Below are 27,830 nucleotides of genomic sequence, written 5' to 3' on the forward strand. Positions count from 1 at the left end.
ATTTACCCACATAGCCCCCTCCCCTCAGCCCCACACCCAAAACCAAAAAATCCCCCTGAAAACGTCTCTACACTTCCCAATAACGATTATTATATGTAAACACTGGTCAAAGTTTGTAACTTGCAGCCCCTCCCCCAGGGACTGTGGGGGAGTAAGTCATTCCCAAAGACATAGTTATTATGGTTTTCGACTATGCGGAACAAAATGGCAATCTAAAAATTTTGATCCGTTGACTTTGGAGAAAAAATGAGCGTGGGAGGGGGCCTAGGTGCCCTCCAATTTTTTTGGTCACTTAAAAAGGGCACTAGAACTTTTTATTTCCGTTAGAATGAGCCCTCTTGCGACATTCTAGGACCACTTGGTCGATACGATGACCCCTGGGGAAAAGAAAAAAAAAACAAACAAACAAATAAACACGCACCCGTGATTTGTCTTCTGGCAAAAATATGAAATTCCACATTTTTGTAGATAGGAGCTTGAAATTTTTGCTATATGGTTCTCTGATACGCCGAATGCGATGGTGTGATTTTCGTTAAGATTCTATGACTTACGGGGTGTTTCCCCCTTTTTTCCAAAATAAAGCAAATTTTCTCAGGCTTGTAACTTTTGATGACAAAGACTAAAGTTGATGAAACTTATATATTTAAAATCAGCATGAAAATCCGATTCTTTTGATGTATAATTTAGTATCCGTTTTTTAGAGTTTCGTTTACAATTGAGCTGGGTCGCTTCTTACTACAGTTCGTTACCACGAACTGTTTGAAAAGATGGATAAGGCGATGAAAACACCCTAGCCTATAAGGCGCTTCAATAGCTAGCTGGGGAGATAATTTTTCGAAAACACCAGTAATATCTGTCGCACAATACTTTTTAATCAGTTTTGTATTCCTGTAAGAACGAGGCAGATATAAAAGAAATTTGCAGTACCGGTAATAGTTTATACGAATACGTTTTAGATCCCCGGTCAACAGAAGTGGCCGAATATCAGTACAGAAGAGTTGAATGTAAGCAGGAATGACCTGGTCTACATTTAATCTAGTACTTACGCAGGGGGGGGGGCTCGGGCCTCCACCAAATTCTAAACTTTTTTGAATTTCTTGACACCTCATATTCAAATTACCTAATAAAATTAGTTTTTTTGTTATCATTGGTCCCCCGATTTTTTCTATCGATCCCTCTCCCCACCAAAAAAAAATCGGTACTTGTAGGTTATTGGAAACACATTCAAGAACTATGCTTTGGTTCTATTTAAAAAAAAACCGGTTTCATAGCTGCAAAAACAAGCGATGGATGATACATACATTGGAGTTGCACAATTTGGGCTATATGCCTGCACATTAGGAGTGGGGATGGGGGCTAGGTTACGTTGGATAGGGTTTGCTTCACTTCTTGGGTGTGTTTCCAGTAACCGACAAGTCCCAAAAATTCTTGTTTATGTGCCTGAAAGAAAAAAACTTCGATTTGAAATAGCTGAATTTAAATTTGTTGACTGTATTTACGAGTGACAGTCAATATTTTGGCTCTTTGTATATTTTCTGTCAATGAGTTTGGCCTCACATTTGTTGACGTCAAATGGGTTGGCACATGACCCTTTGAGAAGTTATATTTTAATGAAATACTACGTTACTCTTTAGTCTAATTTAGTTCAAGTTCCGAGAATCCAAGGTAAGAAATTAAGGGATAGATAGGAATAGGGTTATCGTAAGGGACATATGCGAGAATTTGTCTTTGGGGTTGAGAAACTTGTCAAATATATAAGAACAAAATTATGTAAAATCAAGAAAAAATCATTAAGTTTCACGGGGCTGGGTCCCTATGCTCTTGCCTTGCGTATGCTTTTGGGAGTCACCCCCTTATAACTATTGAACCGGTTGTAGATTGGGACTATTTTATTTATCAAAGATAGCCTCACATTTGGAAGATTATTTCCTCCGAAATTTCTCGTCTCAATTGCCTAATTCCTCATTGTTCTAGCTAGAAGGGTTTAGAGGAGGGTGTTTCAAACCTCTCTAGAATATGTCATGGGAACATACTATGGACCCGTGTTGCGTCAGAAACAGCTGCTTTTCTTGTTTTAATCAAAAATCTTGTTTTAATCGTCGCTCCCAATGCGACGATGATGTGAAAAATAATTCTAATTATAAGACAATCGCGCATATTTAGACCTAAAAATGTACTTTTTAAAGGGACAGAGCCCCCCTTCAATAATTTCTGCCGTACAATTTTTGTCATTCGTGATTCTGCTCGAATTCAGAAGCAAAATTTAACCAGGAAAGCCGGGGTACCAATGGAGGGAGGAGGCTAGACTTTTTTTTAAAGAGGTAGAAAACAATTACGATTAGAATGATTAAGAAAACCAAACAAGGTTGATGTTTAGCCTGTGAAAAACAGGAAAATCAAACCTCCTCTGCCAAACCGTCCTTAGCGCTTAAAAGCAAAAATTGGAAGGACAAAATGTAGTCTATATAGAAAAGAAAAAAGCTATGCCTCTGAAGGTCTGAACTGAACAAAAAACTTACTTTTTTTCTTTCATATATACCTTTTTCCCGCTGAGGACGGCTTGGCGGAGCTCTTTGTCAAAATATCTGCTATGTCTTCATTTCCCGCTAGCTGAAAATCACCCTAGTTTGGTTTCCTTAAGTTCTTTTAGTTTTTTCTTTCTGTACTTTTTTTTTGTCGAACATCAATGTAAAGCCAGTGTGGCCTTAGAACATATCTACGTTACGCTAGGCTTTCTGCCACCCGCTTAGTTTTCGAAAAATTCATTTTTTGGTTTTTTAATGGAAAAATCTGAAAAATCTTGCCTCTCTACATTTTCGTGTATTGGCGTCCCTACAGAAAAGCATAGAATAATAGATGTGATGCATTTTTTTTCAGTTCAAATTTATTTGGCAACATAAAGTCTTGATAATTTTATTAACACTAATACAAGTAAACTTAACAAGAAGGAAAACATTCAACGCATTCTACTAGCTAATTCCAAACTAGATAAAATCTGGTTTTTTTTTTACACACCCGTGACTCTTTTTTATTACTACTGAGCGATATTAAACATACGTCATGAGATTAGGAAACCGAGGGAAATGACTCAATAATTACGTTAGAATTTTGATTTTCCTATTCAGTGCTGAACTATTGCTCTAGCACGTAATTGAAAAAATGTTTTCCTTTAACTTTGTGCTGTCTCATGAGGAGAATAAAAATTTTATCCTGACAGAAAAGTAAGACTATTAGTTCAGTTGATGCCATTTGAGGGGGACTCTCTAGAATAGCGACACCCTAAAAATCCAAGATTTATTTTCTTATATCCACTAATTTCCAACTAGGGTTGGTAGGGCTATTGCCCCCTAAATTTTGAAAAAATGTATTTTTTAAAAATGTAATTTCCCTGCAAAAATCCCCCCCTTAAATTTTGAAAAATACCTTTATTGTATCTTCTTTAAAAAATCCCTGTCGCCTCTCCCCTAAATTTTGTTGAATTAGCACCCATGTATTATTCATGTAATTTAGTTGTTTTTTCGTGTTTCTCTCAAAGCTACCCCCTATCCAAAATAAATTCCGGCACGCGTATTTGGCAGGGGCTATACAAATGGGCTTAGTAATAATAGAGTCCTGGAAGGGTAACCTCTAGTTAGTTATGCCAGTGGATGCACCCCACACCTAGCGGTACAAAATTGATGCATTGTTGAAATGGTTGAGTTTTTTTTACAGCCCTGGTTGGAACCTAGGAATATATTTGGGTCGCACCCTTTCAGAGAACAATAAAAAAGAGGTATATGTTAATCGGATCTGCTTTGAAGGAACTAGCTATGATATGCTAACCTGTTCAAGACACAAATGAAGGGTGCTCATCCGATTTATCCCTCCAGTTACATGAAGAGATAAGGGGCCTTCCCCCTCAAAAGGCATATAGATAGTGGTATTGGAGGCATAGACACACCTTACAGCCGTTCACAAGATGGCTTGCGCTTTGTGGCGCTAGTAATTTTTCCCTTCGGGCAATTGATAATTTTCTGATATTGCGCAAACTGTAGATTCTCCTGAACTAATGTTAAAATTGCTAGAAATGTCTTCATTTGTGAGAATATATTTATTTGAAATAGAAAACTTAAACAAAATGCGTAATATTAAGAAGAATAAGATGCGTTACTATTATTATTCAATATCCATGGGAAGATGTTTCACCACAAAACGTTCATTTTTGAATTTGGCAGATTTTGGCGCCAATACAGCCATGTCTCTGACACTGACAATAAAGTCACAGCTCTGGTTCTTGCCATAGAAGAACACTGATTCTCACCTGTGTGTACAGCGCTTTTGTTGTATCTCATGTCCTTGCATTGAGTTGATTCCACTTTGAAATATGTTTATAGTTACCGATGGAAAAATTATTGAATGTCTATATTTTTGATTTTTCGAAGTTTCTCTTGTACTAGCGTTTAGTAACTAACATCGTGGATAAATTCAAAGACCACACTGCTTTCCCATGACGATAAATAACAGTTGGGTAAATAACAGATCCCTATTTGGATTGTTATTTGTAGTAACTAATGTCTTTAAAATCAGCATTAAAATGCGATTCTTTTGATGTTGCTATTGGTATCAAAAATCCATTTTTTTTTAGTTTGGTTACTATTGAGCCGGGTGGCTCCTTACTACAGTTCGTTACCACGAATTGTTTGATAAAAATCAATTGCAATAATACTATTGGACATTAGGTATGTTTTTTCGCAATAGTAGGGTCTTTTCTCTGCGTGTCAGCGTTGTCAACACTTTGAAATAAATTGTACCCGTTTTCTGATTAAAATTGTTTCGAAGAAATTTATTTGCACCATCTGAACAGCAGGTTGAAAATTCGCAAAAACAAGAAGAAAATTTTCGATGAACTAAAACTTGAACAGATATTCGAGCCAGAAAGGAGCCAGTAAAACCAAAATGTCCAAAAAAATTATATTATAACAAAAAAAATTTAACTGTGCTACCTTGTACCAAGACCTCTAAATTATACCAAAAGGGTAGAGTTATGACGTGGTGTGTGTATTTTTCCTCTTACCCTATTTTGAACTCTTGTGTACTCTTTTGGGTAATAAAGATATTATCTGATTGATTGATTTGAAACCTGTCTACAGCGGGGTTATGTCTAGTCTCCCTTGGGTTCTATTTGTACATGTTTAAAAGTATTTATATTGTTCTTCCTTAGGTATAAATCGCTCTCCTCTGACTCCCCCTCTCCTGGGACTCTGAACGACAGTGGTTTCACTACAGATACATCTCCTTCTGAATCTCGAGGGAGCTCACCTGATTTTGGTTCACCTACGATGGGTTTAGAGCAAGAACAGGCTGTTCACACGGCTACAGTAATTAACCACAAAACAGTAAGTTCTCTTACATGCAGGTAATCCCTTTTTGAATTAAGTTTTAATTGTAAATATATCAAACACTCATGTATTTTCAGCAATTTATGCTTTTAGTAATATTGGAGACACCTATAAGACATTGCTTGACCTCTACTTCATTCCCATTTTGAAAGAAGGGTATCGAGAAATTTAATTTTCGAGTCTTTATCGTTATGAGAGACGGGTGTCCGAAAAAAACCATCAAAATTTCACTACAAATAACTTGAAGGACACTTTCCCTGGGGACGTACAAAGGGGGGGGGAACCTAATTTTTCTTGATTTCCTTGACATTTTGTATCCCATTTATCCAATTTATTTTTTCGAAAAAAAAAACGGTTTATATTCCCCCTTCCCTTCTGAGAAACTTTATAAAATATGATGCTGAAAATACAATTCCTGATTTCAAATGTCGCCTAGAGAACAGCTTTTAATTTACCCCCCCCCCCCTCTTTAACTTTTCGTGTGACTAAAATATATAATTCGTTTTGGGGGCAGGGGGTCTTCAAAGCTTATCTCTCTAAAAGCGCCACAACGTGGTAAAAACGTTTTAAAAATGCATAACAAATTAACAACGAGTCTTTGACCACTGGTGAGACGAAAACGTAGAATTACTTGACATCTAATTTCAAGGCCTCATCCAGGGGGGTGAGGAGTCTGACCCCTTTCCCCGAAATGTTTGTGCGGCTCGTAAAAATGTAACGAAAATGAATATAAAAAATTTGCTGATGCTTTTTTAAAAATTTTTGTCTCAACCCCCTCCCCCAGAAAAAATATAAGTTCGTCTAATTTTCTAATTCGAACCGTCATAGACCAATGCCTCAAATAGGCTTTAAATAGCTATTCTCGAGCTACGTTCAACTAATTATAATTTAGCAATAAAGATGGGCTCAGGTCCTTTTGAAGCTAAAAAACATCTGAAATTGCCATAAAAAAAGAAGAAAACGTTTCTGCAGACATTACGCATCCGTAATCTTTCTTCTGGCAAAAATACAAAATTCGACATTTTCGCAAATAGGTGCTTGAAACCTCTACAGTAGAGTTCTCTGATAAGCTGAATCTGATAGTGTGATTCTCATTAAGATTCTATGACTTTTAGGGGGTATTTTACCCTTTTTGTGAAAATAAGGCAAATATTCTCAGGCTCGTAACTTTTTATGGGTAACTCAACTTGATGAAACTTATATATTTGAAATCAGCATAAAAATCTGATTCTTTTGATGCATCTATTGGTGTCAAAATTCTGTTTTTAGAGTTTAGGTAACTATTGAGCCGGGTCGCTCCTTATTTACAGACCGTTACCACGAACTGTTTGATTACTATTTATTATTACGTATATGAGGGTGTTCTCCCCCTCGTCAATGCCTCGCTCTTTATGCTTAAGTTCAAATTTTGTTCTAATTCTTTAAGAATGACCCATGAGTCACAAAGGCTGTTCAATTAGAATAAGTTTGAAAGTACTAACATACTTAGCATAAAGAGTAAGGTATTGACGAGGGGACGAACCCTCTCATATTTGTAATGATTTCTGTTCGTTTTAAATTTTATTGTTGGTCCTTTACTTTCAGTTGAAAAAACTCTTTTTTTATTTAACTTCTGATTGTTTTTTAAATAATGGTGGGAAATTCGGCTTCATGGAGAATTTAACTTCCCTAATGAAACATTCCTTTATGAGGATATCTTCCCACGTAACCCCCTCCCCCGACCCCCACTAAAAAATCCCCCTTGAGAATGTCTTTATACTTACCTATAATCTATACTATATGTAAACAATTGGCAAAGTTCATAATTTGCAGCGCTTCCCCCCGGGACTGTGGGAGATTAATTCGTCCTCAAAGACATAGACTTTAGATAATTCGACTATGCTGAACAAAATGACTATCTCAAAATTTTTATCCGGTGACTTTGGGGAAAAATGAGCGTGGGAGGGTGCCTAGTTTCTCTCCAATGTTTTGTTCACTTAAAAAGGGCACTAAAACTTAATTTCCGTTCGAATGATTCCTCTCGCTATATTCTTGGACCACTGGGTTGATACGATCACCATTGAGAAAAAAAAAAAACAAAAACAATTAAACACACATCCGTGATCTTTCTTTTGGCAAAAAATACCAAATTCCACATTTTTGCAGATAGGAGCTTGAAACCTCTACAGTATGGTTCTCTGATACGCTGAATCTTATGGTGTGATTTCCAATAAGATTCTATGACTTTTAGGGGGTGTTTTCCCCTATTTTTTGAATTCTAATTCTTTTGATGTATCTATTGGTATCAAAATTCCGCTTTTTAGAGTTTCGGTTACTATTGACCCGTGTCGCTCCTTACAGTTCGTTACTACGAACTGTTTGATTAAAATATACCTGCATAGTAGTTCATCTCAATCAGGCAAATTTAATCGTTACCGAATGCAGAGAGAGAAACCGGTTTTAATCAGATCAAGAACTTGAGTTTTGTCGGGGTAATAGACAAGTACCTGAATGCTCAATAATTTGTTTTACTCTTTACTCACTTCCGTGCTCTCGGGACAATGGAGCGAAAGTTTTGACCGGAACGTTTACAATGTTATCCCATCTTTTTCACTGGCTTGAAATATCCTCGTGTTTTTGCTTTACATTTTTTTCTCATTTTGTATCGTGCAATAATAATTAATATGTTTAACGAATTATATGTTATGAATAATTCGTTTGTATATGTAATTTCTTTTTCCCGGAAATAGCTCCTGGCATATAAGCAGAAATCAGTGTAACAAATTTCAAGTCATGATTCAAAGGTCTTGCCAATTTTTGAAAAAAATTTTGGATTATAAAATAACTGCGTCATAATATCCATACAAAAACAGACTCGTGATAGAAGCTCGTATTTGAATAAAGAGGTTTTACAGGGATCAGATAAACAATGCCAAGGAGGTATGATAACGGTACATACATGAGAATTTATTGGAGATAGGAAGGAGAGAACTTGAAAAATTGGTTAAAATACGCTGATTCAATTGAAAATACAAGAAATTACCACTCAAAGAGTAAAACATCATACTTGGGGGAGCTCTGGGTCCGCAACCCCCCTCCTGTGTACCTACCTGAATTGATAACATGGTTTTCTCAAAGTTTGATAAAGAGTAATTTTTCGGCCTCTGTGCTTAAAATAAGAAAGTTTCTGAGCAGGTGAAGGGAGGGAATGATTAATGAAAGAGTAAGCCAATTAATATTCAGGGGGTGCCTCAACTGGAAACCCCCTTCTATGATTAGAAAAAAAATGCAAAATTTGAAAGTTTTTCAGATTCTGGAATAACTGAGTCAAAATATTAGTTTGAAGTTCACCTTGAGCCCTCTCTCGATTTTCTACGGTCAAAGTACCACGTGATCTATAGTGGAAAAGAAAAAAAAACATATAAACATATAGCAACAAATGCACATTGATTGCCATTCATCTCAAGGAAAATACGAAGTTTTGTATTTTTGTAAATTGGAGCTTGAAACTTCGATAGGGCTTTCAAACATGTTGAATTTAATGGCTTAATTTCATTCACTTCACTTCTTTTTGGGTGCTTTTTCCTCCTTTCTAGAATTGAGCATATTATTTTTGTGTTAATTCATGGATAACTCTAAAGGAAGCCCTAGACGGTCAACCATTTTGATCAAAAGCTTCCGTCGGTCGGTTGACTCAAGCATGATTGACTGTCTAGGAACCCGTTTGACGCCTGGGTCTGGCGTTACCGGTGATTGATGGAAAGTTTCAATGATTCAATTATTTTGATCAAAAGTAGTGTTAGATTATCTTTGGTGGACAATGAAGGGTCGATTGAAGATTAATTGAAGCACAAGTCAATGGATTAGCAGAAAATTTTGATCAAAATGATTGACCGTCTAGGGCCTCCTAAAGTTCATCTATTAAAATGTACATTCAGGATCAACATAAAAACAGGTTCTTTTTAAGCACATGTTGTGATCAAAGTTCTAAATTTTTGAGTTTCGATTTCTATTGAAAAAAAAAAAAAAACACCAGTTACTTCATTACTTGGAAGGGCTTGAAGAATTGTGTTACAGACAGGGTCTGTAACACAGGGTCTGTTGTGCAAATATACTCTAATTTATAACTCTAATATACTCTAAGGGTCTGTTGTGCAAATATACTCATAATTTTTGTTCGGTTGGGTACAAAAATCTTTACAAATCGTAATAAAAGTTGTTAACATGCATTATTGCTACTTTTCTTATGTATCGGACTAAATTTTGGTGGGGGGGGGTCAAATTGGGTAGGCCTCCCACCATTCCTGGATACTGCCCTGGTCGCATTATTTTAAAATTTGAAGCTTACTTAATTCTTAAAATTCATTTGTTGGTATAATTATGTCATCCCCAAAAAAGGAGAATAATAGTTTTTACTGCACGAGCAGAGGAGAGCGGGATGCCCTTGTCTGCATCCTAATCTCTCAAAAATCAAGATTCTTTTGTGTGTTTTTTTTTCTAATTTTTCCTCACTGAAATAAATTCACACATCCTTGCCTGGTACTCGTGTATTATACGCCACTCACTCAAGTTTACACTGTTTAAAACTCGAGAACAAACCGGTTTCTTTGTTAGTTTCTTCGTTACTTTAGAAACAAATTTAGGCTATATATTTGCACATTAGGGGGGAAGGATAAAATATAGCGGGTGTGTATGCAAAATGTGTGGTACAATTATTCTGCATATTATGAAGTAAGAATTGTTTTTAACTTCAAACTGTCCAAATACTTTACCCCCCCCCCTGATGTACAAATATACAGCACAGATTATATATTTTCCATCTATTCGGTCACTTGTCTTGTCCCACGCTAAGCTGAAAGAAACTAACGAAGAAACCGGTTTGTTCTCGAGTTTTACACAGCGTAAACTTGAGTGAGTGGCACAAATGCACAAGCAACCCCTGCTTGTTTGTTGTTTTGCTTGTTGTTTATTGCTTTTAATTACTTATTCTCTTTTGTAGCAAAATGGTTCAATTTATCAGATCAAACCAATAGATAAGGATGTTATTAGAGAAAATGTTGTAGCTGAAATTGAATCTGGTTCACCGTGTTTCAGGACTTGTTATTAATTTATTGGGATAAAAAGTCAAATCAAACCCTTCGTGGTAACGAACTGTAAATAAGGAACAATACAGCTCAATGCTATCAGAGAACTCTACTGTTGACGTTTGAGGCTCCTTTGCAAGGGTGCCAACAGAAATTTTTTCAGGGGGGAGCAGGTGCCAAAATAGAAGTGGCGGTTGGATGACAGTTTAGCTGGTTTAAGGCACTTAACTACGACTTTACATCAAAAAGGATGAATTTGCAATCTATTTAAATTTTGAGAAGCCAATCTATCTAAAAATATCAGTAACTATATTTTAGGCTTCCAAGTTATAAAAGAAGTAATACCACACGGTGGCAGTACCGGATTCAACCAAGTTGATTTGTTTTATTTGTAATGAAATTAGGCTACGTTTGGTGATCATTAATTGCGTATCAACTCTAATGAAGAGGGAGGGGTGAGTAATTTCTTAGGTAGGGGTAGGGTAAATTCAAACAAAATGTATTTTAATGGGCAAACTGCTTACTTTTTCATGAAGTTTCAAATAAATGTTGAAAGAGGTAGGGGGGACTAGAAATTAATTAAAATGTTTTTCCATACAGCTAATATTTTATACTCCCATATCTATCGGCACAGATGTAGAATAAGCAAGGCAATTCATCATCAGCCCTGCCATAAAATTTCTTTGGGGTGGCAAATACTGCTATGAACCTAGTTTTCAGTAATTTTAAATGGTAATATTTTTCTGTTTTTATTTATATGATGTACTTCAGTACATTTAAAAAATTATGTAAATATTTATCAATAAAAAAACTATTTTAGAGGCTGTGAGGGCTTCAGTTATATAGAAGATCAGAGGTCTCACAAAATTGCCATACATACAAACTATAATACACCTTTTCATCCAACCGAAGTTCTTTAGAAATAATATTAGCTAGGACTTTTCATCAATATTACTATTCACTGCCAATTTTTGAAGTATATTCAAATTCTATCCAAAATTTAATTTGCAAATTTAAATGTAGGATTTAATAATCAACGCTGGCACGTACGCAGGGAGGGGGAGGGCCTTTGCCCCCATGGTTTCTTGGGATTTCTGGCAAAAATAGGACATTTATTAAGAATCTAGATACATGTGTGAAGCCTTTCATGGGGATTTTACAGCATGAAATTATCTGGTCAAGTCACTGCCCAATTATTAACCCATTTTCTGTCTTACTTTTTACCCTCTTTGAAGTAATTAGCGATTTTACTGTTATTTTTTTTTTGTAAAGAGAGTGCTTTCCACAGCAAAATAAAATTATCCTTGATATTAGGGCGTTCATCCCCCCTTTTCAGGATAAAGTACAGCTTTTAATGGATCAATTTTGGAAACTACCATTTTTCATTAAAATCGACGTATTCGCAATAGAAGGACTACCCCCCACAGCACCCATATTGCACTATTAGCCCTAAAATTTCCCTTTCAGTGGGATATAATAGATTAATCACTGGTTCTATATCATATGAACATAACCTGAGCCTAAAACATATTTTTGAGGCTTCAGTCTCCTTCCCCCCCCCCCATCTGCTACAATACTACAGATTAAAGTTAATCCGTATTTTCCGATATACGTGCTTTTTGCATTTACTTAGTTACTAAATAAAAAAGTGCTACTTTATATTTGCCTTTTCGAAGGTTTTGGCCCCTCCCCGAAAAAATTCCTGAGTACGTGCCTGAATCAACGTATAACTATTAATTTACAAATTTTGAAAGTAAGTAGCCTAACCAGGGATTTAAGGGACCTACAGGTCAAATTATATCTTAGTTAGGCCTAGCTATGATTTGGAAAACTATCAGAAATTAAATAAAAAAAGAGGTTTTCAACTGAAAGCACGGAACAGATATGAAACCTATTTGAACAGACTATTGTTTATTTGAAAGGGAATGTCAACCTCTTAGGTCCTTACTTTTTACTCTAAAGTTTTTTTTCCCGAAATTATTAAGAAAATTTGCAATTGGAAAAAAATAATTTCAAAGCACAAAAAAAAATTTGCTTAATAAGCAAGGAGTTGAGAATGGGGGTAGTCCCCCTTATATACAGAATATTCCATATTTGTTTTAAGTTTTAAACATGCCCTTTACCCTAGCTAAACAAGTATTTTCTATATATTTAAATACATTTCATGAAACTGTGAAGTTTTATAAATACAATACTTCTGGTAATGCAGAAACAACGATCAATATTTCAATGATCTCTGTTTAGATTTTGATGGGTAATTAAACAGTTAATGGTGTCGAACTGTAAATAAATAGTGACCCGGCTCAATAGTAACCAAAACTCTTTTTAGTTTTTGCCTTTTTTTAGTTTTTCAGTTTTTTTTAGTTTTTAGTTTTTTACCTTTTTTTAGTTTTTTTTAGTTTTTTAGCTTTTTTAGTTTTTTTTCTTTTTAGTTTTTTTTTGTAGTTTTTACCTTTTTTAGTTTTTTTTCTGATTATTTCTGATTATTTCTGATTATAATGTCTTCTGAAACATTTCTGATTATAATGTCTTCATATATCAGCTCATGGGTACTCTTGCAATGCAAGCATTAAGTTGACAGCATATGCTTACCGAAATTCTCCTTTATTAAGGTGTTTTCCTTGTGTTTTCTATAATTATACGAGCTTTCCAATCTACAAAATGTGGAATTTCGTATTTTTTGCCAGAAGACAGATCACGGGTGTGTGATCTGTCTTCTGACTTAAAAACAGATCTTTGGGGACGAGCTTGTTGGAGTTAAAAACACAATAATTATTTTGAGATGTTCAAACCACAAATTCTTTGTTCTCTTCCCCCATGACAAATTCCTCGATGGAAAGTTCCCCAAGTATATCCCCCTCTTATCAACCCCTCCCCCCAACCAAAAAATCCTCCTGAAAACGCTTGTACACTTCCCAATAACCATTACTATATGTAAGCACTGGTCAAAGTTTGTAACTCGTAGCCCATCCCACGGGGACTGTGGGGGAGTAAGTCGTCCCCAAAGATATATTTATTATGGTTTTCGACTATGTGGAACAAAATGGCTATCTAAAAATTTTAATCCGTTGACTTTGGGAAAAAATGAGCGTGGGAGGGGGCCTAGGTGCCTTCCAATTTTTTTGGTCACTGAAAAAGGGCACTAGAATTTTTCATTTCCGTTAGGATGAGCCCTCTTGCAACACTCTAGGACCTCTTGGTTGATACGATCACTCATGGGAAAAAAACAAACAAACACACACCCGTGATCTGTCTTCTGGCAAAAAATACGAAATTCCACATTTTGTAGATTGGACCTTAAAATTTTTTCAAAGGTTTAAATTTTTTCAAAGGTTTTCTGACACGCTGAATGCGATGGCACGATTTTTGTTAAGATCCTATGACTTTTAAGGGGTGTTTCCCCCTATATTTCAAAATAAGGCAAATTTTCTCAGGCTCGTAACATATGATGACACAGACTAAATTTGATGAAACTTATTTATTTAAAATCAGCATAAAAATCCGATTCTTTTGATATATCTTTTAGCATCAAAGTTCCGTTTTTTAGAGTTTCGTTTACTATTGAACTGGGTCGCTCCTTACTACAGGTCGTTACCACGAACTGTTTGAGGATTTTTTTTTTTTTTTGCTTTAGACAAATGTAACCAAATAAGTCTTATCATCCATGAAGCATCTTTTTAAAATTGAAAATTGCATTTTTTTTTTTTAAATCGCAGCTTTTTATCACTGGTTTTATGCTAGAATGTTCATTCTTAAAGCATTGCGATACAAAAGTCAAACTTAAAGCGACAGCCTCTCTCATATATAGGAAAGTTTAATTTATAGAAGTTTTTAAGTTAAAATCTTCACGTCGCTTTTTAATGTCATTGAATTAAAAATAAAAAAAATCAACTGAAAGTAAGGAGCAACATTAAAAGCTAAAATGAATAGAAATTATTAGACTAGCCTACTCTTTCCTTATCCCCATTCTTTACGCCGAAGTCTTCAAGGTCTTTGAAAATACTTCCCGTTCAAATTCAAGGACCTTTGTTTTTGAGCATGTTTTTGAGCAATCTTTTTTCGACACTTTTGACAAAAATTCAATCCCTAGTAAAACTTTTTGCACAAAATTTTTGCCAAACTTCCCCCTAATCTTATCGAGTCCGGTCGGGATTTAGAATAAGAGCTGTGAGGTACTATATCCTTCTGAATATCAAATTTCATTAAGATCTGATCGCCCACTCGTAGGTTAAAAATACGTCATTTTTCTGATTTTTCTTAATTAATCGTCCCTCTACTCCCCCCAAGATTTTCAAATCGGGAAAACGACTCTAATTTAATATAGTCATGACCCTGATGCACCTGCCAGCTTTCATCGTCCTAGCTTAACTGGAAATGCCCGAACTAGCAAAACCGGGACCGACAGACAAGCAGACAGAAATGGCGATCGCTATGTCATCTGGCAAATGCCAAGTGTTATAAAAAATGAAAGGAAATTAATATTAAAAACTTTTGCACAAAACAAGTTTTTCAAGGCTGGCATGTTGAAAGGCAGACAGGTATCATCTTGTTTGAACCTTTTATTCTCAAAAATTAGAACAAGGCAACCTGCCCCCCAAGCACTTTTTGTTTATCCAATATCTAATAACCCCTAAAATGTCCCATACAAGTTTTGAGATGCTTATTATTTCAAATAGTGGAATATCTTGATGAATATGTCTTTAAGAATGACATAACCCCAACAGTCCCTGGGGCAAAGGCCTAATAGAATGTAAATTAATTTGGCATAGGTTTTACTAAAGGAAAAGGGCTTATTATTGGTTTAGGATTGGGTCAAAACTTCATAGGGATTGTTTTCCGGGTGAGGGGGGTACTAACGGATTACTCTGACAACACTGTTTTCATATGTAGTTCAACCGGTTTTCCTCTGTCCACTCAGGGTAATCAGCTTAGCCTGAGAGAGATAAATGGTACCTATACAGGTATATCTTAACTAAAATCTTTATTTTATGGTGGTGGTTAGGTATTTAAAATCATGCGTTCTAGACGGCCTACTTTCCAAAATTCTTCGTCGTAGTTACCATAATTTTTTCATCGAAATACTATATTTTCATCATATTTTTTACTTCGTATATGAAAGAGGCTGCTTCCTCATCAACACCCCGCTCTTTACGCTAAAGTATTTTACTGTTTTAAACAGAAGAATTGAGAGAAAGAGTCAAACTTTAGCGTAAAGAGCGGGGCGTTGATAAGGAAGCAGCCTCTTTCATATACGAAGTAATTTCTGTTCGTTTCAAGTTTTAATGTCGCTCCTTACTTTCAGTAAAAACAACCTTTTTTTTTCTATTTAATGTTAAAAAGAGCACTAGAACTTTCATTGAATCTAACTAGCTTCTTTGAAAGTTTTTATTATATTTCTAGCTATTATAGAGCGATGCTGCCTATCATATTGTTTTATGTTTCTCCTTGCAAACCTGCACGTAAACCAGCATGTAAATCAATAACTTATATTCTAAAAAATAAGATGGCCAAGTTACTTCAATATCAGTTTAAGAAATAGAATTTAAAATTCTGTCAAAAAATCCATATGGTAGAAATAATCGTTCTTTTTTATTAAATTCATCTCTTAAGATAACCTTAATATAGTAGTTTTAGAGAAAGAAGGCGAAACTTATTTATTAAATTCTACATCTGTTAATAAACCCGTTTTCAGCTTTTTACTGCCATCTATTTTTACAAAAGTATTTTCCGTTAGGTAGATATTTGACAAAAATTTTCGCCTTCAGTGGTGTTCCTCATGATCACAGTAGTGAGAATATATAACATTAAACTGTGCTCATGATCAGTTATCAAAAAATCAAATATATACCTATTTTTGTGTGTTAAACAGTGTCAAAGTACAATATTTTACTGAAATTAAAGGAAATATTAAGGACATCCAGAAAAAGGATCAAAATTAAACAAACGCGGAAGGTAAATCCACTGAAGAAAAAAAAATTATTACTAATTATATTTTTTTACTTAGAGAAAGGATTTTATAGAAAGGAAACAAGGATGTTTTCATCCAGAATTGAAACATTTAGTCAAACATTTCATAGGTTATAAAAATTTTCAATTCTTGAAATTATTTAGTTCTTTCTCCCTTTTCTCGTAAAACTTGAATTGTCTTTTTTCAAAGTCAATCAAATTCCTTTCATTCTTTTTGAAGTTTTCACTTGCCTGTATGTAGAAACTAAATAAAACATAAATAACTGAAAGACAAACCGTTTTTTTTTTGTTAGTATTTTCCCTACTTTAGAAACAAATTAGGGCTATATATTTGTACATTGGGTGGGGGGGGCTAAATTATGGCGGGTCTGCATTCAAAATGTGTTAAGTACAATTATTCTCCATATTATGAAATAAGAATTGGTGTCTGACTTCAACCATTTTAAATACTCTCCCCCGCGCCTTCTTTACTAATATACGGTCCAACTTTCATGAGTTTTATTATGGTTGCCAAAAGAACTGGTCCACCTCGTGTGGTCCCATAGGGATGCCCATTAAATCTTTCAGTGTCAAATTGAAGAAATTAATATTTGTGATACCAAAGATGTTAGTGTTTATTTATTACAGAAAATAAACTTTCCATATATAGACATTTTTAAAACTCAACCTAAAGGACCCTATTAAACTCAAAACCAGAAGGAATGAATTACTATAATATTTCATACCCAAAACATTACAAAAATTACGAACATACAACAAATTTTTGGTAGAATTCTCGACATGTTGCTTTTGGCTATCAAACAGTTCGTGGTAACGAACTGTAATAAGGAGCGACTCGGCTCAATAGTAACCGAAACTCTAAAAAATGGAATTTTTATACGAATATTTACATCAAAAATTACATTTTAATGCTGATTTTAAATATATAAATTTCATCAAGAGTAGTCTTACCCATCAAAAGTTACGAGCCTGAGAAAATTACCCTCATTTTAGAAAATAGAGGAAAACAACCCCTAAAAGTCATACAATCAATGAAAATCACACCATGAGATTCAGCGTATAAGAGAACCTTGTTGTAGAAGTTTTTTTGTTTTTTTAGTTTAGTAGCAAATGACAAGTATTTAAGTCTCAAATGGTTAAAGCATTTAATCATTAAGTGTTTATTTGGCATTGGCTGAATTTTGTTTCGCTCCGCCTCTGTGTCAAATTTGCATTGTAGAATACCGAGTAGATTGTGCATGAGTGATCCCTCTTTTAAATTAATTAAATAAAAAAGTTTTTTTTAATTAAAGTAAGGAGCAACATTAAAACTTGAAAATAACATAAATTACTTCGTATATGAAATGGCCTTTTCCTTCTTGACGCCTTGCTCTTTACGCTAAAGTTTGACTCTTTCTTACAACTCCACTTTTTAAAACTAAAAAAAAACTTTAGTGTAAAGAGCGAGAGGCTGCAGGGGAAAAGCCCCTTTCATATACGAAGTAATTTCTGTTCGTTTTAAATTTTAATGTTCCTCCTTACTTTCATAAAAAAAAAATTGTTTTTTTTTTTTATTTAATTTCTGGACGTTTTTGAATTAATGCATGTTTTGTTCTTGGCTCTGCATATAAATAATTAAAACAAGATTTTCATATTAATTTTTTCGGCTAAATGGCTTTCTCATAGTTTTATTCGGAAGTTTTTGAGAAAAAAGGAGGGAGGGTGGAGGCCTTGTTGCCCTCCATGATTCAGCGTATAAGAGAACCTTGTTGTAGAAGTTTTTTTGTTTTTTTAGTTTAGTAGCAAATGACAAGTATTTAAGTCTCAAATGGTTAAAGCATTTAATCATTAAGTGTTTATTTGGCATTGGCTGAATTTTGTTTCGCTCCGCCTCTGTGTCAAATTTGCATTGTAGAATACCGAGTAGATTGTGCATGAGTGATCCCTCTTTTAAATTAATTAAATAAAAAAGTTTTTTTTAATTAAAGTAAGGAGCAACATTAAAACTTAAAAATAACATAAAATTACTTCGTATATGAAAGGGCCTTTTCCTTCTTGACGCCTTGCTCTTTACGCTAAAGTTTGACTCTTTCTTACAACTCCACTTTTTAAAACTAAAAAAAAACTTTAGTGTAAAGAGCGAGAGGCTGCAGGGGAAAAGCCCCTTTCATATACGAAGTAATTTCTGTTCGTTTTAAATTTTAATGTTCCTCCTTACTTTCATTAAAAAAAAACTTGTTTTTTTTTTTTTATTTAATTTCTGGATGTTTTTGAATTAATGCATGTTTTGTTCTTGGCTCTCTGCATATAAATAATTAAAACAAGATTTTCATATTAATTTTTTCGGCTAAATGGCTTTCTCATAATTTTATTCGGAAGTTTTTGAGAAAAAAGGAGGGAGGGTGGAGGCCTTGTTGCCCTCTTATTTTTTTTATTACATAAAAAGGCAACTAGAACTTTAAATTTTTTACAAACGTTTTCATTTGCAAAAATAATACGTAACTTACGAATTAACTTACGTAACAATCTTCTATATTCGTATGTTTTTATTGCGTATACAAAGGGGTTCACCCCTCGTCGATACTTCACTCTTTATACTAAAGCTTAAATTTTGTCCCACTTCCTTAAGATTGACCTCTGAACTACAAAGACCATAGAGTAAATAGTTGAAATTACTAAAAATATTTTAGCCTGAAGAGTGAGGTATTACAATGAGCTAAACCCCTCATATGCGTAATAATTTTTGTTTGTTCTAAGTTTTGATGCTGTTCCTTACTTTCAGTAGAAAAAACTTTTCATATTTATTTTTTCATTGTTTTTTTTTTTCAAATAATGCTAGAAAACCTTCATTGAAATTCTCTTACCCCATGAGAAGTTCCTGCTTGGAAATATCCTCCCACGTAGTCCCCCCTCCCACCCTCAAATCTCCCCTCTAAAAAAAATATCCCCCTGAAAACGTCTGTACACTTTCCAGTAACCATTACTATGTACGTATTAAATAAAAAAAAACTAAATTTTTTAGCTGAAAGTAAGGAGCAACTTTAAAACTTAAAACGAACAGAAATTACTCCGTATATGAAATGGGTTGTCCCCTCCGCAATCCCTCGCTCTTCACGCTAAAGCTTTTAATTGTTTTAAAAAGTAGAATTGTGGCAAATAGTCAAACTTTAGCGTAAAGAGCAAGGGATTGCGGAGGGGACAACCCATTTCATATACGGAGTAATTTCTGTTCGTTTTAAGTTTTAATGTCACCCCTTACTTTCAGCTAAAAAAAATCAGTTTTTTTTTATTTAATTTCTGAACGTTTTTGAATTAATGCATGTTTGGTTTTGGCTCTCCGCACATAAATTATTAAAATGAAATTTGTATATTAATTCTTTTTTTGGCTAAATGGCTTTCTCTTAGTTTTGATCAGACGATTTTGAGAAATAAGGGGTGGAGAAGGAGGCCTAGTTGCCCTCCAATTTTTCGGTTATTTAAAAAGGCAACTAGAACTTTTAATTTTTAACGAACGTTTTTATTAGTAAAAAATATACGTAACTTAAGAATTAACTTACGTGACAAACTTTCATAACCTTATATTTTATTATGTATACGAGGGGGTATGTACCCTCGTTAATACCTCGCTCTTTACACTAAATCGTAAGTTTTGTCCCAATTCTTTAAGAATGACCCCTGAATCAAAAAGGCCGTAGAATAAATAGTTGAAATTACTAAAAATACTTTAGCATAAAGAGCAAGGTATTTATTTCCTCCTAAATACCTCGCTCTTTATGCTAAAGTATTTTTAAAACCCATCATATGCGTAATAATCTCTGTTCGTTTTAAGTTTCAATGCTACTTCTTCCTTTCATTTGAAAAAACGTTTTCATGTTTATTTTTCATTGTTTTCTTATAGTAATGCTAGAGAATCCTGCTCCCTTGTCATTGAATTTTTCTTCCCCCATGACAGATTCCTCCAAGGAAAGATCCTCTAACATAGCCCCCTTCCTCAGCCCCACCCCCAAACAAAATAAAATCCCCCTGAAAATGTCTGTACACTTCCCAATAACCATTACTATATGTAAACACTGGTCAAAGTTTGTAACTTGCAGCCCCTCCCCCAGGGAATGTGGGGGAGTTAGTCATCCCCAAAGACACAGTTATTATGGTTTTCGACTATGTTGAACAAAATGGCTATCTCAAAATTTTGATCATTTGACTTTGGGAAGAAAATGAGCGTGGGAGGGGGCCTAGATGCCCTCCAATTTTTTTGGTCACTTAAAATGGGCATTAGAACTTTTCATTTCCGTTAGAATGAGCCCTCTTGCGACATTCTAGGACTACGTGGTCGATACGATGACCCCTGGGGGAAAAAAACAAACAAACAAATAAACACGCACCCATGATTTGTCTTTTGGCAAAAAATACAAAATTCCACATTTTTGTAGATAGGAGCTTGAAACTTCTACAGTAGGGTTTTCTAATACGCTGAATCTGATGGTGTCATTTTCGTTAAGATCCTACGACTTTTAGGAGGTATTCCCCCTATTTTCCTAAATGAGGCAAATTTTCTCAGGCTCGTAACTTTTGATGGGTAAGACTAAACTTGATGAAAATTATATATTTAAAATCAGCATTAAAATGCGATTCTTTTGATGCAGCTATTGATATCAAAATTCAATTTTTTAGAGTTTTGGCTACTATTGAGCCGGGTCGCTCCTTACTACAGCTCGTTACCACAAACTGTTTGAAACACAGGCCAAAGTTTGGAACTTGCTGCCAATCTCACGGGAACTGTGGGGGAGTAATTCGTCCCCAAAGACATAGTTATTAAGTTATTCGACTATGGCAAACAAAATGGCTATCTCAGAATTTTGATCTGATGAGTTTAGGGAAAAATTAGTGTGGGAGGGGGCCTAAGTGCCCTCCAATTTTTGGTCACTTCAAACACTAGAACTTTTAATTTCTGTTAGAATGAGCCCTCTTGCGACATTCTAGGACCACTGAGTCAATACGATCACCCCTGGAGAAAAAAAAATAAATAAAAATGGATCCGTGATCTGTCTTCTGGCAAAAAATGCGAAATTCCACATTTTTGTAGATAGGAGCTCGAAACTTCTACAATAAGGTTCTATGATGCGCTGAATGTGATGGTGTGATTTTCGTTAAGATTGTAGGAGTTTTAAGAAGGTATTTCCCCCTATTTTCCAAAATGAGGCAAATATTCTCAGGCTTGTAACTTTTGATGGGTAGGACTAATCTTGATGAAACTTATCAAACAGTTCGTGGTAACGAACTGTAGTAAGGAGCGACCCGGCTCAATAGTAACCAAAACTCTAAAAAATGGAATTTTGATACCAATAGCTACATCAAAAGAATCGCATTTTAATGCTGGTTTATTTTATATATTTATATATATATTAAGTTTTTATATATTAAGTTTTTATATTAAATCAGCTTTTAGTTTAAGCTTTAAATCAGCTTTAAGTTTTATATATTAAGTTTTATTTTATATATTTAAATCAGCATTAAAATGCAATTCTTTTGATGTAAGTATTGGCATCGAGTTTCGATTACTCTTGAGCTGGGCTGCTCCTTGCTGCAGTTTGTTACCACAAACTGTTAGATATAAAAAAACTAGTTTTTTTTTTTAAACAGAAAGTAAAGAGCGACATTAAAACTAAAAACGAAAGAAATTACTTCTTGTATGAAAGGGACTGTTCCCATCTCAACGCCCCACTCTTTATGCTAAAGTTTGACTCTTTTTTTAATTCTACTTTATTAAACAGTAAAAAACTTTAGCGTAAAGAGCGGGGTGTTGAGATGGGAACAGCCCCTTTTATACACGTAGTAATTTCTATTTGTTTTAAGTGTTAATGTCGCTCCTTACTTTCAGTTAAAATAACTAGTTTTTTTTAAATTTAATTTCTGAACGTTTTAGAATTAATACATGTTTGATTTTGGCTCTGCATATAAATTATTAAAATGAAACTTGTATATTAATTTTTTTTTTTTTTTTGGTTAAATGGCTTCCGCTTAGTTTTGATCAGACAATTTTGAGAAAAGAGGGATGGGGGAGGAGGCCTGGTTACCCTCCAATTTTTTGGTTACCAAAAAAGGCAACTAAATCTTTCAATTTTAATGAATGTTTTTATTAGTAATAAATATACGTAACTTAAGAATTAAATTACGTAACAAACTTCTATATTCTTATATTTTTATTACGTACTAGCTAGGTCGCAGTGGCTTCACCGCAGGGCCCCAGCATGGCACACGGCAGGCTTCTAAATATGGATAATTGTCCCTTGTGTTTTAACCGCAGACAGTGCTGGGTCACGGTGGCTTCGCCAACGGGCCCAAGTATGACACGCGGCAGGCTTCCATATATTAATACTCATTGTCTGTTGTGTTCTAACAGTAGACCCGGTCTTTGCCACCGCGTGCTTTCGGGCCCCAGCATGGCACAAGGTAGGCACCTATATATTTATTCTCATTGTCCCTTGTGTTCTGGGTCCCGGCAACACTATGTCATATTTGGATTGAACTCATGACATGAATTTGACATTCCTAATCTGGCCCTTTCTCTTTGAACTGCAAGCCTGATTTCGCGTTGCTCTGGTGTTCCTTTTTTTTTTTTTTATTACAGGTTTTACTTTCGTTTTTTTTTTTTACGTCAAATTTTAGTTTTTTTCTTTTTTCTTTTTTAGTTTGGCCATTTTTATTTGAGTGGCAAGCCTGGTCAGATGTATCTACCCGGATTTCTTATAGTTCTTGCCCCCATCTGCATTGGGATGAGTTTTAATGAAATTTGGAATTTTATGGTTGTACAAGAAATAGGGAAAGGTAAGCAATTTTCTTACAATTTTGTTAATCATTTTTGTTAATCATCAAGCATTTGATCTGGTGGTTGTGTTGTATTCAATGCCTGATACTTATGGATGCTCTTCAGAGGTGAATAATTCCTCAAAGGCCCCCCCCCCATGCTTTTAAAAGTCAGACATATTAAGGCTTCAGGCGCCCTTTTCTTTCCAACCACGACAATATTTATCTGAAGTACTTTATGCTAGCTGATACGCTTTGCATAATTAAACTCTGCTTGACTTCAATCAATAACAACCGAAAAGAAATAAAGAAAACATAATTAGCGTATAAAAAGAATATTTTTTATAAATTTAGAATTCATTTTGAAACATATAAAAATCTAAAACTGAAATTTGCACAAAATGTTATAGAAATGTTTTTATTATAGTTTCAAAAACAAAAGTGGATTCTGACCGTCTTAATTATCTCAAATATATCCAAGTAGTTGTGTGGTAAATATTAAATTAAAGTTTACATTAAAAATTTAATGAGATGGATTTGCCTGTTTTTTATTGCATAACAAATCAAATCTTAGTTTTAATGTCGCTCCTTACTTTCAGTTAAAAAAAAACATTTTTTTTTTTATTTAATAATATAAGGAGGCTAAAGGTTTAACTCTAATTGAATAAATAAAATTGAAAAAGTAATTTTCTTTAATAAACAAAATTAAATAAGTAAAATTTTAATAGTTGTAATATGTATTTTCATTTGAATGCTGTAATGACTGGAAAAGAGAATATTTGTGATATAATTCGCTTCCAGTGAATTGCCAATGACGTAGTAGGCTTTAGATTTCTAAATTTAGGAAATGAGGTAGTAGCTAAATTCTTATAGTGAAACTAAATTCGTCTTGATCGGTCTCAGGAAGAAATAAGGTTAAACTTAATATTTAACTTATAATTATGTCAACTGCTGAAAACCCAATCAGTTCAAAATTTATTCATTCATTTATGTTAGCACATGTTGTATGTTTGTTGGCTATGATTGTTTATTTAGTTTCTGTTCGTTTTGGTTTCATTTATTCTACAATAGTAAAAAAAAATTGTTCATTTTAAACTTGATTTACATATTCAATATTAGCTGTATTCGTTTTAAGATTTATTTATTCATTCATATAGTACAAAAAAAATAAGAACGAAAGCAATACGAAACTGGAAGTATGGAACCTCAAGAACAGTGGGAGATAAGAAAACTAGAAACAAGATTTTTAAAAAAGGAAAACCAAAAACAATTGACCCCCCTCCCCCTCCCGCACAAAAAAAGCAAACCAAATGTATTTGAGCTACTCCAATCCCGTCCAGGTAAAAAGAGTCCAGCCTAATGCAGGTTATATTTTAATTACTTTTAGTTTTACTGACGAGCAATTCTGATTTTCACCTTCTCTTCTTCACTTGGTCAATTACAATTCCTTTTTTCTAATTGTAGACGTTTCTGTTTTACTCTGGCTTTTACCAGCATTGAGCATGTCTCGTTTGACGCATCTAAAGATATTAGCGGCCTTTTTTTCTATCTTTTCTTTTCCTTTTTTGCTGGCTGGTGTTTAACCCCTCTCCCCCCCCCCAAAAAAAAAACATGCGGTAAATAATCCCCTACGGAAAATACTCTTCTCCAGAAAAAACGGAAAATACCTCCTCCCCGTGGAAAGTATCATCCCCACGTAGCTGGTTGGTCCCCAATCCCCTTGGACTACAAAAAAGGACTAGAAATATTAATTTCTGATGGAATGAGCACATTGCTAAGTTTTTTGACCTTGAAGTGGAGGTGAGGACAAGAAAGGGGCAATCCCCTCCTGTATGGAGTAGATTCTGCTCATTTTGGGATTTAGCGTTATTCTTAAGTTCAGAATAACAGTGTAAACCAGAAATCTTAAGGGCGTAGATGTCAATTTCACATTTTCGATACGTTTTTAAAAGTTTCTTTTGTACCCCCCTCCCCCTCCCTAAACAATGTTAGAAAATACTCTTTTGCTGGCTTTTTGTTGGGAAACTTTTCACGTAGGGGATTACCGGTCTGATGTTAAAAACAATCAGAAATTAGTCTTTTTCAAATGAAAGTGCTCAAGAAATATTTTTCACCTGAGATCGCCCCAAGAAAGTTTCTGGGTGGAATTCTCAGCCAGAATGTAATTGTCTTGGAGGAATTTCCCTGGAGGGGGGAGTTTTTTTTCATATGAAAGGAGCTTTCCACGGTGGAGTTTTTCCGTGGAGGAAGGGATTTTTCATGGAGAGGAGCCAGATTTCCCGGCATTATTTGAGAGCACAATTAAAAATTAAATTAAAAAAAAGTTATTTTTTAACTGGAAGTAAGAAGCAACATCAAAACTTAAAATGGACAGAAATTATAGCGTATACCTTATTATAGTTCAGTATATAGCATACATATATAGTTTAGTATATAGTATACATAAACTTTAGCATATGTATACTTTTAATTAATTGTAAGCTTTGAATTTTTCGTCCCAATTGTTTAAGAGTAACTCCTGAAGCAGACTGGCTGTTTAATAAGAATTATAAGTTTTTTTGTTTTTTTTCAATAATTAGTTATGAAAGAGTGTCGGTGGGTGCAGAGTGGGGACAGAGGATGGTGCCTGAAACCACCTTGAGGGAGCTGGATTATATGGCATGATCTGATTAACAATCAGAAATCAAAATTTGGGAAAATAAGTTTTTTGAACTGAAAGATTAAAATAGTAACCAAAACTCTAAAAACTGATTTTCAATATCAACAAACACATCAAAAGAATTCAATTATTATGCTGATTTAAGATATATAAGTCTCATAAAGTTTAGTGTTACCCATCAAAAGTTACGGGCCTAGCAAAATTTACCCGATTTCTGAAATAAGGGGTGGAAAATACCCCTTAAAATTCCAGGAATCTTAACGAAAACCACACGATCAGATTTGGTGTACCAGAGTACTGGTACACCAAACTGTAGAAGTTTCCAGCTTCTCTGTAAAAACATGGAATTTAGCTGTTTTTGCCAGATGACAGATCACGGATGTGTGTTTATTCTACATAACAAAATGAGCCAGGAAAGTCTAAGGATTTGTTAATAGTAAGGGAAAAAAGGTCTTGACCTAGCATCCCAACCACCTTGAGGTTTTCGCTCTTGTAATATATTTAGCCAGTCTTCAAAATTTATCCCTTTATAAATTTTTTAGGTCGGAAAAACATAGTATTTATTGTCTATAAATGATTGACGTTCCTCTTTTTTTCTAGGTAATGAAGTAAAGTAGCTGCTGGGCAGTAAATTTCTAACTCTGTATAAGCCTGTTTTCTGTTGCATTCGTCTTTTTGTGTATAGACGCTTATTTTTACATAAAAAGACAGTGCAACAGAACTGGTTTCTTATAATTTTAAAGTTTAAATAAATAAAAAATCAAGGGTTCTAAACCTTAAGTTAAATAGAATCTCAGTAAAATTCGTGTGTATTTTTCTTTCTCTCACCTTTTCATATTTTACAAAAAAAAATAGAACCCTAAAAAAATTTTCTGATCAATATTCTTTTTTGCTCATCCTTCACCTAACGAATTTACTGCTCATTGAAGCTGTGCAATTATGAGGCCTCTGCTCCTGCCAAGGAACCCCTTCCTGACTCAACATTCAAGACCAGTTTTTTCCCCTTATTTTACCAGAAATTAAATCAATAAAATATTGCTTCTTTGCATTCTTGCAAACTACTTGTTGATCCTAGAGTTAGGGATAGTTCATAGGAACGGAGTACAAGACAGATAAAATACAAAACGGCGTTCATCAAAACAATTAATGAAAATCACTTATTATACACGAACATGTGTTGGATACTTATAAGTTTAAACATCCCCTTTTAAGATGGGGATGTCATAAAGGAAAACTGGTTTTGTGGTTATCTCTCAAAAACAGTTTCGACAGATCTGTTTCTGGACCCACCATTTTATATTTTCGGATTAATGCTAAACTTAAAAAAAATGTAGCTAGGCTTTTTTATATATAGAGTGAACCTTGATAAAAGTTGGAAAGGCGATCTTGCTTGTCGAAATGCCAGAATTTACCGTATCTATATGCTTACTAATGGCGAAATAATATTATTATGAAATGACTAAAATAATTTATTCTCTCAAATATGTTGAAAAACCATCGGAGAAAGAATAATTTCTGTTGAAAATATGTTCCGTATTCATTAAAGAGCCAACACCGCTAGTTGTTTGGGGGAGTTAAATGAGAGTTGCGCAATTCATATTTATGGCTTTTTCGTTTGTTTTTTTTTGTGCTCGATATCTTCATTCAGCGTAGTCTATTTGGTTTAAGATTGTTAACTTAGAGGATTCGGTTTATGCATTTAATGGCAAAAAGTTGGCAATGCGGAACCAATGAATTTAATATGTTTTGATTATGGACGTCTATGCTGTATTGATAATCTCAGATGTGTTGTTGTCAAACTGAAAAACCATTATATGGTGTCAGCTTGTAGGGATTAGCCATTTTTTAGGAAATAGTTTTTAAAAGTCCAGCAACTAACGGCTGTATAAGTGCAAAGAAGCTACTGCCTACTTGAAGGACACTTCCTTTTAAGTTTCTTCCCCTTGTTTTTGCCTGCTATGGCACGCACTAGTGAACAAT

General features: G+C 34.4%; 1 protein-coding gene and 1 long non-coding RNA gene across 3 annotated transcripts in view; one reads left to right on the forward strand and one right to left on the reverse strand.

The window, feature by feature from the left end:
• Positions 1-26,898, forward strand: part of LOC136037697 (uncharacterized) — a 47,962-nt gene extending 21,064 nt beyond the window's left edge. The window contains exons 3-5 of one of the 2 annotated variants that reach the window (XM_065720454.1): positions 5,201-5,375; positions 23,077-23,212; positions 26,451-26,898. In XM_065720454.1, the coding sequence (XP_065576526.1) occupies positions 5,201-5,375; positions 23,077-23,212; positions 26,451-26,467 (328 nt within the window). In that variant the 3' untranslated portion in view covers positions 26,468-26,898. Of the gene's footprint in view, positions 1-5,200; positions 5,376-10,356; positions 10,480-23,076; positions 23,213-26,450 lie in introns of those variants that run through there. The other variant, XM_065720455.1, reaches the window with a different exon arrangement.
• Positions 26,621-27,830, reverse strand: part of LOC136037703 (uncharacterized) — a 185,385-nt gene continuing 184,175 nt past the window's right edge. The window contains exon 2 of the long non-coding RNA XR_010620025.1: positions 26,621-26,678. This is a non-coding gene — a long non-coding RNA (uncharacterized LOC136037703). The remainder of the gene's footprint in view (positions 26,679-27,830) is intronic.

The sequence above is a fragment of the Artemia franciscana genome, chromosome 17 (genome assembly GCF_032884065.1).
Source record: "Artemia franciscana chromosome 17, ASM3288406v1, whole genome shotgun sequence".
NCBI lineage: Eukaryota > Metazoa > Arthropoda > Branchiopoda > Anostraca > Artemiidae > Artemia > Artemia franciscana.